The sequence below is a fragment of the Silene latifolia genome, chromosome 6 (assembly GCF_048544455.1).
Source record: "Silene latifolia isolate original U9 population chromosome 6, ASM4854445v1, whole genome shotgun sequence".
In the NCBI taxonomy this organism is placed as follows: domain Eukaryota; kingdom Viridiplantae; phylum Streptophyta; class Magnoliopsida; order Caryophyllales; family Caryophyllaceae; genus Silene; species Silene latifolia.
This window is the reverse complement of record NC_133531.1, coordinates 13907355-13928076: the sequence shown is the minus strand read 5'-3', so window position 1 is coordinate 13928076 and position 20722 is coordinate 13907355. Positions and strand designations below refer to the sequence as shown.

Sequence of the window (20722 nt, the reverse complement as noted above, 5' to 3'; positions counted from 1 at the left end):
TCAGTTAAGATTTAATCTGTTCAATCCAGTTCAGGACGGTATAGTTCAATTCAAATGAATTACGCCTAATTGTATCATGCTCGAAAGTCGAAACATTACTCAACGTGCGTAAACATTTTATTTTTCAAATAGCACGCTAAGCAAAAGAATGGTTTTGTATCAATAAGTTAAACAGAGTAGGAAGATAGATTGTTTGTCCAAAGACTAACCCATATTTTCACATTGTTGTACTACATACAACGTTGGTCGTTGGTTCATGTATTTGTGTTAAGAATAATTTCTACTACATAGTTTCATCATATACTTGTACTCCCTTTGTTCTGGTCATTTGTTGTCATATGCCATTTTAGGCTGTTTCGGTCATCAATTGTTATCTTTTCTATTTTAGGATTGTATTTAATGAAGCGATTTGATGTTTCTACACTCAATTTGATACACTTGTCATCTCATAATAAGTTAAACAAAGTACGAAGACAGAATGTGTATCTCGGTAGGGCATGAATGTGTATCGGACAATAATTTTTCACTGGTCTTTTTTAGACCTTGCGAAAAATTATTTTGAAATAAATTTCCAAGACCCGAGTCCTTGACTCTAAAACTTTTTACAAAGACATGCACTCCATATTTATTACGTAAATACGTAGCATTAATAAATTGCAAAACCATTACGACAATCACATAAATAGATATAATTCAAACCCGAAATTTATCAAATATTTAACATCTCCATCTGAACCACTAGGCAAATTTAATTAGTACTCGGTACTAATTAAATATATAAATAGTTAATTATTACCAATAATGACAATCATAATACCAAATGTGATAGCCATAGTAAGCCAACCACATAACAAAACCCTCAAAGCTGCCCTAATAGCCGGAGCTCTTCCAAGAAACGGCCCTAACCACCCAACCATAGCCAAAACCGTACTAGTCGCGCCTTCGACCACCCCGAGCCCTAAATTATACTCCCTCACGAGTAACACCACTACCAACGGGACCATAGCGCCAACCGAGAAGGCCAATGCAGTGGCAGCCGCTGCCACTTGTGGGTCATTACTAAAAACCTCCTCCTCCCCCACCACAACCTCTCTTGGCCCTACTTCAACGTCCTCGAAATCGAGCTCGCAGTTACGTGAGACAAACTCACCTAGGGCCATGCAGGAAGCTCCCATAATGAGTCCTGCTACCCCAGTTATGATCATGGCTAGGGTTACGTGAACGTGGTTTAGGCTCATTGCACCCACTCCTATCATTAGACATGCGGTACATGTTAGACCGTCGTTGGCTGTTAGGACCATGGATCGTATATTACGACGGTGGTTAGGTTGGTTGGCAGGATGGTGGACGTCTTCAAGACGGAGTCGGTCGTCGTTGGTGGGGTGGATTATTACTAGCTCCATTGTATTATGAAGTATTTGTTTGTTTTCCATTTGAAATATTTATCGATAAATTGGAGGAATTGTACGGAATTAAAGGAAGAGAATAAATGATTTATGATTTTAGTGTGAGTGTGGTGAACACAAGTTTGGAGCATTTTATAATTAAAATGAATTGGATGGTCCAAAAATAAATTTAATTTGTTGTTAATTATTTTCCCACTAAGATTAAACAAGAATTAAGTCGTCTTCAGTTTTCATTAGTGCACATTGATCTTACAAATTTGGAGGTCGTTGCATGCATATAAAATTAGTAGGGTTGAACGAATGATACGGTTGTGATTATGAATACTCCCTCCGTTCCGGTCAATTGTTGTCTTCTGGTATTGGCACAAAGACCAAAAAAAGAGGAAGGGTCAATTACTAAATGACAAGTGGATTAAATTGGGTGTAAATAATCAAATCGCTTATCAAGTTCATTCTTAAAATAGAAAGAATAATAATTGACTGAGATACGCTAAAATGGAATAGGATAACAAATGACCGAGACAGGGGAGTATTGATCAACAGTGAATCATGAATGTATAAGTAACTTTGACCTAATTTTTAGACGTGATTAATCGATATTAGGTCATATACAAGGGATTTGCATATCATTGTATGCACATTTTATTTTGTTTCTATGGATTCCTCTTGTTATTATTGTTGTATGGAGTATTAGGTTAATGGATTTTTTTAACGTGTGACGATCAAAGAGCCTACATTAAAAACTCTAATGAGAAAATATTCCCATGATTTTGGATCTTTTGTCATAATAACTTTTTTTTTTTTTAAATATTCACCAAAATAACTATTTTATGAAAATATTGTCCAAACTAACCACCGTACTTAAACCAGTTAAATTAAATTTTCAAAAAACAAAAACAAAAAAAAAAACCGGTTAACCAAAAAACATCGTACCCTTGAAGTGTCTTTTCATTCAACAACATGTATTCTCTTATTTGTCTACAATTGAAGTTCTCTTCTAATCTCAACAAGGCACGAAATCAATTTTTGATCAATAGTGAGTTTCTCTTGTTTACATGCAATCAAATTTAACTAACTATAGACATTAGATTGTGAATTTGTACTATACCTTTTTTTTTTTTTACATTATATTGTGAATTTCTATTATGTCTTTCATCATCAAACTTGCTACACATCACCGACATTTCATGTATGTAGCGAATAGCGATAATAAGATGTTACAATGTTGTCCAAAATTCCTGACTGCAAGGGACATATACAAATTTGCATTTTTCTTTCTTAGTAACTATTTTATTATTTGGGTACTTAATGAAATCCGTTATATTAACCTAGAATAATTGTATCGTTTAATTAGGTTGCTTGATAGTAAAAGATACGGAGTATTAAAGAATGAGATTCGTTTTAGCTAGATAACTAAACTTAAGAACGAATATATAATTCCACCATGGAGTACTCAAGATTAATTAGGTTAAACTCATCAAAGACAATAATTATTACTCGTAATTGATAATGTGGTAGTGGGGATTAGATTTATACCAAAACTTTTCTCACTTTTGATTTACAACATTTCTCACCTTTATTTTAATTGTACATACCAATACATTTCTCACCTTTGATCATTGTTAATATAGTAATAGAGAATATACTACGAATCGAGTCAATAACTAAAGATTCTAAATCCATTCTATAACTTTACCTTTTAGAGTATAAAAACCGATCTTGAGACTACAATCATCGCCTTAGTTTTTGGTTGTTAGAATATAAAAATTGTTATAACGGAAGCAAGAAAGAACAAATAAAGAACAATAAAAAAACAAACGCACGTGATTTACGTGGTTCACTAATTGTGTTAGCTACGTCCACATGGCGAAGGAGAGAGTTTTATTGATATGTGAGAAGTTTTGATTCTGATTTAGACGGTATGATAAGCATGACGGCTAGTTAGAGGCTTAGAGAGTTTATATAATATTCTCTAAGACCTAATACAGAATGACCTAATAAAGGCCCAAGACAGACCTAGCCCAATAACAGATACGACGGCGACTAACAGAATCAAGGCACAAACCCAACAAAAACTGAACTTGGGACTCCAACCATCAGCTTAAGCTTTTGGTTGAGATTGTTTCTTGACATGGTATCAAAGCCATGTGACCAAAAGATTATCACGGGTTCGAATCCCACCCTCCGCAATTCTGAATTGGAATATTAGCACCAAGTATAGGGAGACTTGCAGTTGCATCCACACTTTAAGCCCAACGAACATTCGTGTGAGGAGGCGTGTTAATGTACAAAAACCGATCTTGGGATTCCAACCATCAGCTTAAGCTTTTGGGTTAAGATGGTTTCTTGACATAATCTAAACTTTTGGTTGAGATGGTTTATTTGAATAACCTAATTACGTATAGTAATGCCAACACCAACAAATTGTAACCAAAAAAGTAAAATGACAGAACTCGATAATGCAAAGGTCGGCTATAATGATCCAAACACGATACTAATCATCCTCATCATCGTCACAAATCACATAATTTAATCGTTACAAATCGAATGTTCATAGCATATAAGTGACTAATTGCTGAGAAGGAAAGCAGATTAGGTTAACCTTAAAAAGAGATTATCATAATTTAAAATTAGACGAGAATGCACTCGACACGCGAAAACCACAAGCATCTAATTGTTAAATTCACGTATCATATCTTTGGCATATACGAAACATATAAACTTATCTTTGAGGAACAAGCACTACATCAAAAGATGTATGCACTAACTTTTTCGTTTGCCAATCAAAAACTTGATATATCATTTTGAGTAAATTGTTTACTTATTGTTACAAGTGTGTGCCTTGTCATGCTTTTATAGGGTTTGTGTGACTAAATATAGGCAATTTCTTGTAACAAAGTAGTATTACCTTAATGGAATTTATCTTGTTTCATGGGTCATATAAATAATCATCTAAATATTGGACTTGGATTTTGTCATTTTTATATCCCTTTTTCCTCTTAATTTATCCAAAATTATGGCCTTGTTTGATAATAATCGGATTAATTTTAATATAAGCAGAATGCAAAAGCAGATTATAAATGACAAATTTAAATTATTAAAAGGTTTGACTAGTATGTTATAATTAGCAGAATTAGTTTTAGTCTCTGTTTGGCGAACGGCAGAAGCAGATTTACAATAGCAGATAACATTAGCAGAATACGGTTGGCAGATTTTAGCACTACGTTTGACCATCGAAATAAATTAGCAGAATTAAGAAAACGTGTTTGGTAATTAGCAAATTATAGGACAAATCTACCATTCTCATGTATAAAATGAATATGCTATTACAATAGCAGCATATTCGATCAAAAACAGTAGATTTCGGCCAATATGCTATCAGAATATGCCATTACTGTAATGTTTGGTAATTGGTAGATTACAATTAGTAGATTGTTAGTTTTCTTTGTAAAATGGAGTAAAATTTTCTATTTTAGAATGTGCTAACCAATTTGTTGGGGGTAAGCAGCATATTGTAAAACAACATAATATTAACCCCAAATATGTTGTTTCAATATGCTCTTTACCAAACACTACAATTAGCATATTTATTGGTGAACATACTAAAATCCTTAAATATGCTAAAAAACGACCAATATGCCATTTACCAAACACCCCCTATCTTTCATTTTACTAAATTTAGTAAATAAATTAAGTGAACATCCAATATATATTGTCCTTTGACATTTAACTGGAACTCCTTGACGTTATTCATTTTGTCTTTAAATTAAGTGGCAGAGTTGTCATTTTATTCATTTTATCATTTTAAATTAAGATAATGTAAATTGTCATTTATATGTGGCTCTCTCAAAAAAAAATGTGGAAAATTTTGAAATTCAACATCTCTTTATTTTGTATAACCTTCCTATCTTAGAACAAATATATAAAGGAAAATAAGAATAATCTTAAAATAATTATTTGTTATTTATTAAACTTATTATTATAAGTATTTGACAACCTTATATTTAATTTACAAATTACAAATGACGATAGACATTTATCTAAATATGACCTCATTAATCATTATTCTAGAATATCCTGAAATTTAAATAAAATACATAAATCAAATACATACGTTTAACGTATTGTTATTGGACTGGCCAGTCTTAACATAAAACTAGTTATACGAAATTGTCACTTCCTTATTAAATTCTTGAACAGTTGTCACTTCTTAAGCAGTGGCGGAGCCATGATTTTAAGTTAGCGGGTGCGGTTGTTGACGGTAGACACCCGACTTACAATGAAAAAAAAAAATTGTGCATAAAGAATAGATAAGACAACAAAGTATAACAAACACAATACACTTGCCCATCATATTTAATTTAGTGGCATCATACTCATACATTCATATACTCCGTATCTCTTATGATCAATATTTCATAATTACAATCCCATCATTCGTTCAACTAACTAAAATAAGAAATAAAATACAAGCACAATTTTAACCAAATAAAATACATTCATCTAGGATAATTATTGCTCTTTTTTTCCTTCTCTTATTTGGGTCTCTAATGCTCATCTTATATTTCTAATTTAGACATCCCAACTTATCCATCATTTGTGTCATCCATCTCATTTAGTTAAAATCGTTTGTTTCTTTTAATTAATTTAAAATCGTCCATATATAAAAGTCAAACAATTAACTGAGACGAAAAAAATATTTATATAATCCCGGACCCAATCAACTTGGTCAAACCAAAGGTAATAGCCATAGCAACCCAACCACCCAACAAAACCCTCAAAGAAGCCCTAACAACCGGTGCTCTACCCAAAACAGCACCTAACCACCCGAAAACCACCAACGCCACCGTCACTGAACCCACAATAACTCCAACCCTCACCCTATAATCCCTTATAAAAGACGCCGCCAACAAGGGCACCATAGCCCCAACTGAGAAAGCAAAAGCCGAGGCTGCAGCCGCTTGCATTGGGTTCGGCAAGTCCTCTTTATCTTCGCCTTCTCCTCCTCCTCCTCCTCCTCCTTCCAAATTATTCATTTGGTCTCTCTTCATTTGCGCAATCTCGGTATCAAGCTGGGAGTAGACAGACACAAACTCACCTATGGCCATGCTACACGCCCCGGCCACTAAGCCGGCAAACCCGGTTAGGATCATGGCCTTGACGTCTTGTTTCACCGCGCCTACTCCCATCATTAGGGACGCGGTTGAAACAAGACCGTCATTGGCTCCTAGGACCGCTGCTCTTAACCATTGACTTCTTTTCGAGTAGTCAAATGAATCTTTATCCTCCTTGTTTTGTTGGTTTTCCAACTTACTTGGTTGTTTAGTTGCCATTTTAAGAAGAATATTAGAGAAGTTTAAAATGGTTTAATTGTTATTAAGTTTTGTATAAGAGTATGGTGAGCACACGCCATAGATGAATGAGGTTATATATAGGAGGTTATGAAGGGATTAATTAGTGGAGATTTGTCCACTAAAGAAAAAGAAAGTCTTATCTTGTTAAATTTATGAAAAAGCAAAGCAAAATAAATAAATAAATAAGATGGGTGAGTGAGCTAAGTGTAATGTGGAAACAAGAGTAGTTGCTTTAAGTAGTCAATATCAAAATTGAATTATTTGTAAGAATATGTTAATTTGACCTGTTTTTGACCCTAATTTGATCCGAAATCCGTAAAAATCTAACCCGTGAAAATCGAAAATAAAAAACCCGATTTGTATTTTACCTGAACTTTAAACTCGCTCGTCTGACCCATTTGACAAGTCTTAGCTAAGTGTAATGTGGAAACAAGAGTTGCTTTAAGTAGTCAGTATCAAAATTGAATTATTTATAAGAAGACGTTAATTAACCCGTTTTTTATCCTAACTTGACCTGATTCTTGTATAAATAAACTCAACTCGTAAAAATTCGAAATAAACCCAATCGTATTTTATCCGAATCCAAAACCTGCTTGTCCGACCCATTTAACAGGTCTAGCTAAGGGTTATGGCCGTGAAAACAAGAGTTGCTTTAAGTAGTCAATATCAAAAATTGAATTATTTGTAAGTGGATCAATATATTATGGTGGTTTGGCTTTTGTAGTAGTGAATCCCATCATTGTTGGTGACAATACGTTGATTCTATTAGCTTTGTATTAGTAGTTTTGTTCCATTGGAATTTTATTAACTTTGAGCTATCGCATCAATAATGTTAAAGTATTGTAGTGACTAGTGAGTGGCCAAATAACGTAAGAACATTTTTGGTCTTGGTAGTGAAACGCAAATTCTAAATATTGCATGCTTGTGCTAATTAATGATAATTAATTGACATTTTTTCAAAAGAAAAAAAAAAAGAAATGTTGTTTCCAAACTACTAAAAAAATCGATTTATAATATAATCGATGTGGATTCTGAGTAGAGTTTGATGTGTTGTGAGTGAGACGTGCATAAGTAACAAACATAGTGTTGTTACCTATGTAATGTGTTATGTGATACTTAAAATAAAGGGCTTTGTCATTTGTTGTTTTAGTTTGTGGTGGTTGATTGTGTGGATCGGACATGATGACATCGACATATAATATTGTGGAATGAAAAGAGTGTGTGGCCGACCTGCATTGTTTTGGACTTGAATCAATGTCGATTGGAGATGTCGACCCTCTTTTTATGGTTAAGTTCTAACTCGTAAATAGAATAGTACTAATAGTAGGCATTCATTTAATAGTACATGTTTTAGCTCCATAGATGGTTCACTATTCACACTAATAATCTGAGAGAGAATGAAATAGTATCCCAATTTATATCACTAGTTAATTGGCTTTGATGAAACTCTTAGCTCCGAAGAGGTTGCCTTTGCATGTGACCGAGGTTTTTTCGAATAACTAAGTTACTTTTTGGTAAAAAAAAAATCGATATGTATTAACCTTCTAAGTTGCTTTCGAGTATTTTTCATATTATTAACCATTTGTTTTTACAAATGATTTGACAATGATATAACACCAAATTATAAAAGTAAGTTAATGTAATTTTCTATTTTTTTTTTTTTTTTTTTGTATAGGAAGGTATTTTTTATTTCATTCTTACTACTACTAAAATATAGCTTGTGACTAAAATTAAGATGAAAATATTGGACATATATATCGTGGTGAAAGGTGGAGATCTAAAGATTACCTAACTTATGAAGTGGGTGAATTTGGTCAATTCTAGGTTCACTTGACCATAAAAGTCAACGCACCTATTTATTAACAGAAAACATGGCGCATTTTGGTCTATCCACTACGTGACCATGACTTTTAGGTGGATCTTAACAATTGCACCCTCCTTGAAAAAATAAGATGGTGGTATGACTAGCTATGCAATCCTAACCTTAACTCATTGTCTTAAAAAAATATACACACATTTCGACTATACAAATCGCCTTGAATTACTTTTTTGAGAGAGTTCGAATGAAAAACTTAACTTTCTGCCTTGGACGACCAAACGTAATTTTAGGGCATAAATTGAAAACTACGAGTTCTATAAAAATAAGTAATTAATTTACTAAATATTTGAGTTTTTGATATGTGTGTCAACTGTCAAGAGCACACTGTAGAAAAATCGATAATAAATTAGGTTATAAAAGTTGAAGCAAAGTCAAGTAAATTTGACTTTATTTTGATCATCATAGTCAAGTGACCCCAATTAAAAACAAGCAGGTCACACCATCCAAATGGATTGCTGAGGAGGAAGCCATAATAGTCCAACTTTGTGACGGTTTTAGACGCAAGTGTCGGAATATAATAATAGAAGGAGTGTGCTCTCCACACAGCTACCACCACCTGCATTTGTTTTATCAATCCGTCTCATTGTAGACGGACAATATCCGTTTAAAACAGTAGACGGATCGGGGCCCTCTTACAAAATGCAAGTGGAAGGACAAGTGGGGATATTCATTTTTCCACTCACTTGCACTATTCACTCTCATTTTACGAGAAAACATTATCCGTCTATAGCTTTAGACGGATGGTATCCGTCTAAACTGAGAATTTGGGTTGTTTTATTATTTTCAGCAACAATTACTTTTCATTTTTTACTAGTTTATCGTGCAACTTTTTTTTTTCTTTATTTCTTTCATTCATCTCTTTATATGAAATCGACAGATTTGTTTATGCAAAGTGTCATGTGCCCAATAACGTTGCGTTGGGATAGATAGGCCAATTTTGCATTAACATGCATTATTTCTATAATCCTATACTTGGACGATATAGATTGATTTTATATAAAGATGCTGCACTATTATATTTGGTTCGTATCAAATTATTTGGAATATGTTGGCTTGTGCGAGATCAATCTTCTATACGATGCTTCATTCTTATGGTTCTGGAATAAAAATATTGAAACAAGAATTTTGTCGCATTTGAAGTATTGTATGAATTAAAACCTAAATAAGTCGGGAAAATAAGTTATGTGGCATATTCAGTCACAATATTCACAATGGAGTGAATAAAATATTAGGGCATATATATATATATATTTATACCTTCCAAACTTTGACCCGACACGTTTTATTTAAGCTCATGACTTGTAAATCTTAATTTGCAATCCGATTGACCTAACCCGATATGACCTCTTAATTTAATGTTGAAACCTGTTCGTTAGGTCAAAGATAAATAAAGCAAATCTTATTAAAATATTAATAGCTATATTTGAAATAATAATTAAAAATAATATTTTTAATTATAAATATAATTAAAATCAATTTATATAACTTTATACTATCATGTAATAAAAAAAATAATAGTTAAAATAATTTAATTTAATAAATGATTTAATATAAGTACAGTAACTAATAAATATAAGAGTAAATTATCAATTACACCCACGTCAAATACACATTTTTACATTTACTCTCACGTCAAATTTTTTTTTTAAAATTACACCCAAATTAATAGCTCCGTTTATAAATTGCACCCAACACCATTTTCAGGTGGAAAAATGTATCAAATGACGATTTTGCCCCCGCGTTTATAACTTTGAGTTTTGGGTTAACTTTTTCATTTACTTTCTCTATTTTGCACTCAGCAATTGATTATCCTTATTCGTCCTCATCCTCACACAATGGATGAATATATATAGGTTGGATGAATTCATGTTCCTCATCCTTCTCTGTCATCTTTTTTTTTCCGTATATATAAATGTAAATGTTTGTAATTCAAAGATGAATTTATGTGTAATCATAGCCATTTTCAATTTCTGGGTTTGAGGGAAGTATTTGGGGAAAATTGAGGGAAAATTAGGTTGAGGAGATGAAAAAGGGGAACGTCTGGATCAACAGCCGCGACATCGTCTCGGTCTTGTTTGTCTTCCACTGGCACCGGCAGTTCAGCAGCACTTCCATGTTCTTGTTCATATTGAAAGGGATGAACTCAATCTTTTTGGTTTTTGGGTTTGGGTCCTGTTTCGTCAAGATCGGAACAAGCAAACAATCCATGGCTTCCACCTGAAAACCCAACAAAACCCACTACATTTTTCTTAACTTCTCCAAGATTTTATAAGAATTTGTTCAACTGTAGTAATAATTGTGAACAAATGATGAGCCCAACTTCAATTCTTGACAAAAATCCATTTTCTGTTTTGCTAATTTACGGTTTTCGACAACAAATCGCCGAAACCGCTCCCAAACAATACAAAACATTAACAACAACATGCTTGGGATTTGGGAAGAACTAAATAACAAACAAGGTATTGGGCTTGCTCTTATTGATGAAAACCTTGAAACCAACAACAAAAATGAGAATGAAGAGAATGAATGAGAATGAGGAGAAAGATATAAAGGAAGAAAGGGCAAAGTCGTCCAAAAATTTATATTTTACCCAGAAATTTTGAAAATTGACGGAAATTTGGCCGGATTCCGATATTGGGTGCAATTTGTAAACTGAGCTATTAACTTGGGTGTAATTTAAGAAAAAAATTTGACGTGGGAGTAAATGTAAAAATGTGTATTTGACGTGGGTGTAATTGATAATTTACTCTAAATATAATTATAATACAAATCTATAAAAATTGAATAAACATTTGTCCACACATGGTGGCTACATTGGAGAAAGCGAGTAGTGGTGACAATTATTGACACAATCCGGAAACGCGACACGAAGTTAGCAGGTTAGGGTTAAGTCGTTGTGACCAATTTTGGGACTTAAGTTGGCACATACACGATACAAAAGTTACATAGGTCTAGTTAGGGTTATTCTATATATAATTCCCACACTCCAAACCTCCAAAAGTGTGCGGATTTTACTTGAACCGTTTTCAATAGTTATTTCATTTAGTCGCATTTTAATACGGAGTACTTTTTTCCTAAAACTTAAAGCATTGAGGGGGTGTTTGGTTTAATAGGGCAAAATTGATTGGGATGGAATGATATGTACGTCATGGGGAATGGATTTAGAACCTCGTACATATTAACTGTTGTTTGATTCACTTTAAAATTGTATGGAGAGGGAATGAAGTTAGAAACTTGAGGGGAGGTGGGTATATGGAATTCTAAGGGGTTATGGTGGAATTAGAATCGATCAGGATTCTAACTCAATTTCAAAATGCACAAACAAAACACCAAAATAACTAGAATTCATTTCATTTCATTCCAAACCTCTCAATCAAACACCCCGAAAAGCTTGATCATTCTCCATGCGTTTTAGCTATACACGAAACTTTCTTTTTTTATTATTACAATTGTAAAACATGATAAAATCTACTACACCACGGAATTTAAAGCACTACAAACAACAAACTTGTAACTCCGTATAACTAACGTACACTTATGATTAGCTTATTTCGTACATAATTCTACTCATGCATACCAAGGTAGTTATTTACCACTTTTTACCTCTTAATCACCGTCATTACGCATTAATTACCCACGCATTTCTAAACACAAACGTAATACAAAAACCTCAAAAGTCAAAATCCATTTGACCCCATCCACTTAGTCAAACCAAATGTAAGAGCCATAGCAATCCAACCACCAACCAAAACCCTAGCACTAGCCCTAACCACCGGTGCACCACCCAAAACAGCCCCAAGCCACCCAAAAACCGCTAAGGCGACTGTCACGGCCGCTGCAACGACTCCAAGTCTCACCTTATAGCCCTTAATAAATGAGGCTGCTAGTAATGGGACCATGGCTCCTACTGAAAATGCTAGGGCTGAGGCTCCTGCTGCTTGTAGAGGGTTTGGTAATTTCTCCTTCTCATCCTCCTCCTCAACCGCAAGTTCTCGCTTCCTTTGGGCCACCTCGATATCAAGCTGGGAGTATACTGACACGTACTCACCAATGGCCATGCTACATGCCCCAGCCACCAAGCCAGCAAACCCTGTTAGGATTATGACCTTGATGTCTTGCTTTACCGCGCTTACCCCCATCATTAGTGATGCTATCGACACTAGCCCATCATTAGCTCCTAGGACCGCGGCTCTTAGCCATTGAGCTCGTTTTGAGTAGTCAAACGGCTTGTTTTCTTCCACATTCTCGACTACTCTGGTCTGGGTCTGGGTCCTTTGATTATCGTCCCTATTGGTTGGGACAACCATTTCAAGCTTTCTCGAGTTAGAAGGAGTTTGTTTCGATTCCATTTTATTAATTTGGTAATGTGAATACCCAAGGGATGAACAAAACAAAATAAAAACTTGTTAATTATGGAAATAAAATGTGAGTTTGTTAGCTATGAGATACGTTTAAATGAGATGAACATTCCTTTGCATGAGCATGGTTATTTATACACAACGTTCACTAGTGGAAAACACGTACTATGAAGAAGTTATATTGTTATTAGGGTGTCATATAGTTAGGTATATATATCATTAAAATTAATTAAATATAAATATGGTTAATGGTGTAATTAGTAGTGGATGATGATTTTGCTTAGGTTATTTTATCCGAAATGAAGGAATTTGCGTGAATTTGTAAAGAAAAAACAAAGAAGGTGAGTGTGTTGGACACACTTTATAAAGCTAGTAAAGACTTAAAAATACCTTAAGAAAATAAAGGAAACCAAGTACTCCGTATCAATTATCATACATTTGGGTGCAATGAGGTTGTAGATAATTTTAGTGGGTTTCCTACTATGATTGATGTAGACTCGTACCACTAATATTTGTGATTTTTTTTGGCTTTTTTTGTTGAGTTTATTTTCATTTTTGAGATAGACAAGGAGTTGTACTAGTTGAGATACTGATTGAGTTGTTGCAATTAAAGATGAACGGGTCTGGTTTCTCGGGTCGAGTTATATAATAGTTAAGAATGGACGGATTGATTTTTAGGTTAATAGGAGCGGATCTGGTCTCTTGAGTCGGGTAATATTACGAAATGTTAAGAATGGAGGAAGTTATATATATCTGTATTAGAAGAGGTAAGAAAGTGAAAAATCACAAATAAAGCATGGGCATGGTACCGGAGGATTATAGCAAAAAAGAAAAGAGCGTGCTAGTAATCTAGTATCAAGAATAGGAATCTGAAATTAGGAAGGAGGCCATTTCTTTTAGGTTATTAATTAATTAATTAATGGGGATATTATTATGTTACTCAAAGACCAACTCACCAATGCTTAAGCATTTTTTTAAGGATAGAGCGTGTGTTGCATAATATTGTAAGGTTTTATATATGTTTAGGCAGTGGCGGATCCAGGATTTATACGGCTAATAGACAAAAGCAAGCCGATCAGTCAAAGTGGAATATATACAACACAAATTTACTTGATTTAGAAGAGTAGGTGAGAAAAGAGAATTTTAATTGATTTAGAAGAGTAGGTGAGAAAAGAAGGGGAGTGGAATGTGGGGGTTCGAACCCGCATCCTTCAATTCACATCTTCCAATCTTAGCCACTGCGCCACACGCAACATAGTGAATATATAGAAGCGCATAATCTATAGATGCTGTTCTTAAGTTTTTTTTTATTAAAAAAAAAAATCCAAAAACCGAGGGTGCGCATGTGGGGTGCTGTGCGCACACCCCGGTCCGCCCCTGTGTTTAGGTTAGTTCTCAATTGATAATGTTCTATTTTTTTTTGGTACAAATAAGAAAGAAAAAAAGTATAATGTACTTTTACTCGCCATCTGGTTACACCAATTTCATCCAAACAAGTTCAGTAAATGCAAAAAATAAGACCTAACTCTTATACTAATAAATCTAAGAATACAAAGTAGTCGCAAGGATGTAGTCTCACTAGTCTGGTGGTTAAAACTTTGCTGAAATTCCCAAGAGACCCAAGTTCAAGCCTCTTCAAGAATAATTTTATAGAATATTTATGGCCATGATTAAATTACCGAAAAATTGAGATTTATGCCCCTAAAAGTCTTAAAACATTTCATCTTCTATTAACAAACCCTAAATCCGCCCCTCATAGCGAGTTACGTACTTCTCACAAGTCACCTCTTCGGGCCGTCAGCAAAATGTGGGCTTCTTCCATGTAAACGTGAAGAAGCAAAGCTGTTTCTCTTGTTTGGGCCCTTGTTCATTTATTTTGGGCCATATTCACTTGTTTTCAACGTTTTGGGCTCTTGCATTACTTTAGGGTCCTGCTATACGTCGTCGACAAATTACTAAATATCGTCGACAATTAACGTAAATTTCCAAGTTTGCCCTCCATATCATAACTCCATATCCGTCTCACCAAAATGCAATTTCCGTCTCAAAACAAAAATGCAATTTCCGTCTCACTAAAACACAAGTCACCGTCTCACTAAAATATTTCAAACAAAAAAAAAGTCGGGTTTTGTAATTAACAACATGAACGGGAACGATTTTAACAACGATTCCAACAATGAAGCTAGTAACGAGGTTAGTTTACGATTTAGTTTTGTTAAAGATTTATGTTTTATTATCGTTTGAATCCCGAATTAGGATAGATGCCATGAATGTAGACGGAATTATGATAGAATTTGTGACGGATTTATTTGAAAATGCAATTGAAAAAAAAAAAAAATAATAAACGAACTAGGCCTGGACGAAGAACTTTTTCGTACAGACCTGGTTTTGGACGAAAAAACCCTTCGTCCATAATGGGCCTTGGACGAAGGATTTTTTCGTCAAAAACCAGGCCTGGACGAAAAAATCCATCGTCCAAGGCCCATTATGGACGAAGGGTTTTTTTTCGTCCAAATCCTGGTTTTGGACGAAATAATCCTTCGTCCAAGGCCCAGCCCGTGTTTTTTTTTTTTTTTTTTTTTTTGTTTGTTTCCGACTCGTTTTGTATAAAACATTTAAAATAATTTATTTCCGTCTTTTTTTGTATAAAATAATTAAATACCGTCTTTATATTATAAAACAATTTATCTTTAATATTTCCGACTTGTTTTGTATAAAATAACTAATTACCGTCTTTGTATTATTTTTATATTATTTTTTATTTACTCCGACTCGTTCCGTAGCTAATAATTAATTAATAACTAAATTATCGAAATGCGTACGCAGGTGATTAACGATGGAGACGGTATTGATTACTCAGATCATTTTAAGACTAGCTTGTTCTTTGCATCCAGTATTGAAGCGTTTAATTGGGCATATGAGATCGGGCTCCGACTCGGGTTTGGTATAAAAAGAGCAAGCAACAAGAAAGTTGGTCGTAACACGAATTTGAGACAACGTTATTTTGTTTGTCGGATGGGTGGAAAAGGTCCCGTAAATAAGGATGCCGATTCTTTAATGAGGGGTAACACGGCTACCGCGTGGTGCAATTGCAAATTTTCAATGAAAGTTGTTGAATTAAAGAGAATAAGTGGCAGCTTGTGATGAGATCCGGGTTTCATAATCATGGTTTAACGTTGTATTGTGACGGCGACAGATACTTTGCAAAGTTTGATGACGAGGAGTTGGCTTATATCGATGCCCAAGTTAGTGCTCAAGTTAGACCGGCAATTATTAGTGCGGGTTTGCATCAGCGGAATCCGGAAAAGTCAAGACCTAATCGGCGACAAATCTACAATCGTTCTCAGAAAGTAAGGGCCGAGGAAAGAGATGGGAGAAACCCGGCCTGACAAGATGTTAGCACTTGCGGTTCAAAGATAAGTACGTTCATTATTGGGTCATCGATCGGAGACCGATGAGCTAACCCACGTGTTCATGGCTCATCCGTGCCGTTAAGATGTTTCGATCATACTATTATGTGGTACAGATCGATTCCACGTACAAGACAAATGAATACCGTCTTCCGCTTGTTGAGATGGTTGGAGTCACACCCGTCGGGAAGAGCTTTGTCATCGCGTATGCTCTTGTGACGCATGAGTCCGAGGAGAAATATTTGTGGGTACTACGGAAACTGAAGGCCCTGCTCAATGATGCCGTTCAACCTAATGCTATTGTTACTGATTGCGAGGGTGGTTTGTTGAACGCGATTCTCATTGTTTTTCCAGATTCGTCTCACTTGCTATGTCTTTGGCATATATATTTTAACGTGGAGACGAAAGCACTTGATATCACGAAACAGGATAATTGGGCTAAGCACGTAACTTTTAACTTGTTTACTGCGGTTGTCGAGGCGGAGACCGAAGATAAGTTTAATGTTGCGTGGGGCAAATTGGCAAGGGAATGGGCGGGAGTGGCGGCTTATATTGAGAGGCAATGGTTCCCGCACTTGGAAAAATGGGCCAAGTATAGAACGAACAAGATAACTCATTTTGGGAATACTTCTACATCCCGGGTTGAGTCGGCTCATGCGAATTTGAAGAGATGGTCAATTGCGCTTGCCGGCGATTGATAGCATCTGGATTCGGTTTCATTCTTTGATGGAAACGCAACATGTTGAGATCCGACACTCGTTGGAGTTATCTAGATCGAGGCGGTTGACGGGGATTCAGCGATTATTTTCCAGACTTTCTTTAAAAATATCAAAGAATGCCATCTGTGAATTGCGTGAAGAATTCGAAAGAGGTGCCAAGATGACGGAAGATGCCTTGACGATCGATTGCGGTTGTGTAAAGGCTACTACACTTGGTTTGTTATGTGCTTGTTCACTTCATCGCATTTCTAGAAACGGATCTCGGGTCCCTGTTGATGTGTTACATGCATTTTGGAGGAAGTTGGAGTACGATGGTTCGGAGGCAATGCCGACTTGTGACGATGATCGATTGGAAGAGTTATTCGATGAAATTCGGAATGCAGATCCGAGTATGAGATCATCCATGTTCGATGCCCTTTACTCTCAGATACATCCGGAATAGGAGGATGTAAACGAGCCTCGGGTCAACGAGAACCCTAGAGGACGTCCGAGTAGGGGAACTCGTAGAGATCCGTCCGCCGTTAAGCATGCACGGGTTCGGGTTCGAGTAGGTACTCCGTCTTCCCAACGTACTCCGTCTAGTACCCCCCGTTCTACTCCGACGGTTCCTGTTACTCCGTCGTCTACTCCCCGTTCTACTCCGACGGTTCCTGTTACTCCGTCGTCTACTCCCCGTTCTACTCCGACGGTTCGTTTTACTCCGTATAGTACCCCCCGATCCACTCAAACGGGTCCCGGTACACCGTCTACCACTGCTACCACGAGTACGGGGAGTTTCGTCACAACGTATTGCGCACCTCTTGAGGTCGACTACACCATTGGTCATTTGAGGTATTTTCCTTATCGTGACTTCCTGCCTTCATTTTTTCACGAGTATGTAGAAGCATGGTTTAATCCTTCCGGAGACGGTCATTGTGGTTTTCGAGTTATCTCACATGCTGTTCGGGGTGACCAATCTCATTTCACGATGGCTAGAACAGATTTACTTAGGGAAATTTGTAGTCCCGTTTACCGTGATCATATCTATGGCCCAGGGAGATTTGATGCGGAGGTAGCTAGAATTACATTTATGGATCAGATACCGTGTGGCTCGGGTCATTGGATAGACGGTTTCGATCTATATGGTTATGCTACGATGTACAATTGGGTGATATGTTGTATTTCTGCATTTGACGATCGAGAAAGTCAGCGACATTGGAATGGTAGTTTTACTTATTTGCCTTTACGAGCCCCCCCCCCCCTCCCCCGATACGTACCCCATATGGTGTCTTATGGGTATTACATGCGGAAACCACTATTTGCGGCTCCGGGTACGCCCCTTGTCACCTATGCCTCCAGTAGCCCCTTGTTGGGTACATGATGCAAGCGTAGCTCATTATAATGGCCTGTATCGACATCAGTTTCGTGTATGGCGCGATTTCGCGAGTTCATCTTAGCTTTTATTTGTCCGATTATTGTATCTTTTATATTATATATCCGAATATTGTACCTTATATTTTATTTTATTTATCCGATTATTGTAGTTTATTATCTTCTGCATCCGATTAAATGACTTAAAACGTAATTTAATTAAAACAATCCTTAAAACACAATTTGACATATTTTAATTAAAACATTCCTTAAAACGCGTTTTGACATAATTAAAACATAAACCAATAAAAACATAATTAAAACATACCATACCCCAAATACCAAACCCTAAATAGCAAACCCTAAACCCTAAACCCCAAACCCCAAATCCCAAACCCTAAACCCTAAACCCCAAACCCCAAAACCCAAACCCCGAACTTAATTATCTTCCGATGATGAAGATGACGATTCCTTATCTTCTTCATGATCTTGAATCTCAATTTCTTCAGGTTGGGTAGACATATATTGAGTCAACAAATCATTCAAGTAGAGATAAAGAATTCATTGCCCCGGCACTCTACCAGCACATAAGTCTGATAGTCTTGGGTAATCGATCACGGTGAGAATGCGCTCAAAATATGTAAAGATATCACTTTTCAACCTACGAAACTCCCACATCTTCTCGTTTAGTACTTCATCAGAAACAACCTCATCTCTAACTGCTGGAGTTAGAACATGATCCGGGTTTCCTTGTAAAATTATACAGAGGGTCCCAATTGGAGGTTCTTCAAGCATGTGTCATACAGTGTCACTGGGAACCACTGATTCAAGACGCTCAATTAGAATTGGTAAATTTTGAACAATTAAATCGATTCTTATTTGATAAACTCTGATTTTTTGAGCATTTGTGAGAACCATTTTAGGATTGGATGTTGTGAGTGAATAATTAGTATTGTAGTGAGTGAAGATGATTTGGATGTTGTGATTGAAATTGACATAGAATGGCCTATTTATAACCTATTAATTGTAACGGTTATTTTTGAATTATAACGGTTATTTTGAATTATAACGGCTATTTTTTAATTATAACGGTTATTTTGAATTATAACGGTAAAATTTGAATTATAACGGCTGTTTTTGAATTATAACGGTTATTTTGAATTATAACGGTAAAATTTGAATTATAACGGCTGTTTTTGAATTGTAACGGTTATTTTGAATTATAACGGTAACATTTGAATTATAACGGCTATTTTTGAATTATAACGGCTATTTTGAATTATAACGGTAACATTTGAATTATAACGGCTATTTTTGAATTATAACGGCTATTTTGAATTATAACGGTCACATTTTTCCCTATATAAACATCTACATAATGTTGTAATTTTGCACTCATCTTCAACCTTTTCTATTTTCCAATCACCTTCATCATCTTCCATTTTCTTCTTCAAATCTTTACTTATGTCAACATCATCCTCAATGTGGGGAACCCGACCAATTGAAGGCCTTGATTTTAAGAATCAAATTTGCAATCGTTGTCAAAGAAACGCTATCATCAAGATTTCCGGATCATTACTAATCCGAAGAAAGCTTTTTTAAGTGCGTACCTTGCGATCATTTTTGTGTCGTGGTTGATCAAGATCATTTAACAATAACAAAAAAGTTGAATATAGCATGTCAAGATGAAGGTGATGATGCATCAAGTGGAAATGTCATGAAAGAGCAAGTGATAGGTATAAAAAAGGAGATTTCGGAAATGACAAGGATGATGAAGTTTTATTTCAAGTGTATCTTGTATTTGTTTGTTTTCATTATGTTGGCCATTGTCATGAAGTAGTTACTATTTCCGAAATGTATGAATTTGCATCGATTGCTATGTATTCAAGAAATTTAAGAAATTTAAGAAATTTTAATTTAAAACCGTCATGTTTTTTGAAATAAACAACGTTCAAATAGTCAACTAACATAATCATCCAACATAAAAAATGTCTTCAAAAACGTACAACATAAAAGAAAACAAACACAAACTAGTCTCCCGACTACTTATCATCCTCTTGCTCGCTATCGGTGTACACACCATCGATCTCGCTGAACAACATCACCGGGTGTTTGACGAGGTCCTCGGCGACGTATGATATCCCCACCCTCGAATCAATGGGTCGATGTTCTTCATCATCTTGCGGAGGAAGGCAAGTCATTTCTTGTCATCCTTAATTTTTTTGGCCTCGAAAAAGCGAAACATT

At 35.5% G+C, this 20722-nt stretch overlaps 3 protein-coding genes across 3 annotated transcripts; all 3 read right to left on the bottom strand.

The window, feature by feature from the left end:
• Positions 1-785: 785 nt before the first annotated feature.
• Positions 786-1403, bottom strand: LOC141587541 (vacuolar iron transporter homolog 2-like). Its single transcript, XM_074409015.1, has one exon. The coding sequence runs from the start codon at positions 1401-1403 to the stop codon at positions 786-788; it is 618 nt and encodes a 205-aa protein (XP_074265116.1).
• A 4641-nt stretch (positions 1404-6044) lies between these two features.
• LOC141658605 (vacuolar iron transporter homolog 3-like) lies at positions 6045-6850 on the bottom strand. The gene has a single exon (XM_074465528.1). It carries the CDS (start codon positions 6737-6739, stop codon positions 6107-6109), a length of 633 nt encoding a protein of 210 aa, XP_074321629.1. The 5' UTR covers positions 6740-6850; the 3' UTR covers positions 6045-6106.
• Positions 6851-12007: 5157 nt separating this feature from the next.
• On the bottom strand, positions 12008-13737 carry LOC141586408 (vacuolar iron transporter homolog 3-like). The gene has a single exon (XM_074407618.1). The coding sequence runs from the start codon at positions 12986-12988 to the stop codon at positions 12317-12319; it is 672 nt and encodes a 223-aa protein (XP_074263719.1). The 5' UTR covers positions 12989-13737; the 3' UTR covers positions 12008-12316.
• Between the last annotated feature and the right edge of the window lie 6985 nt (positions 13738-20722).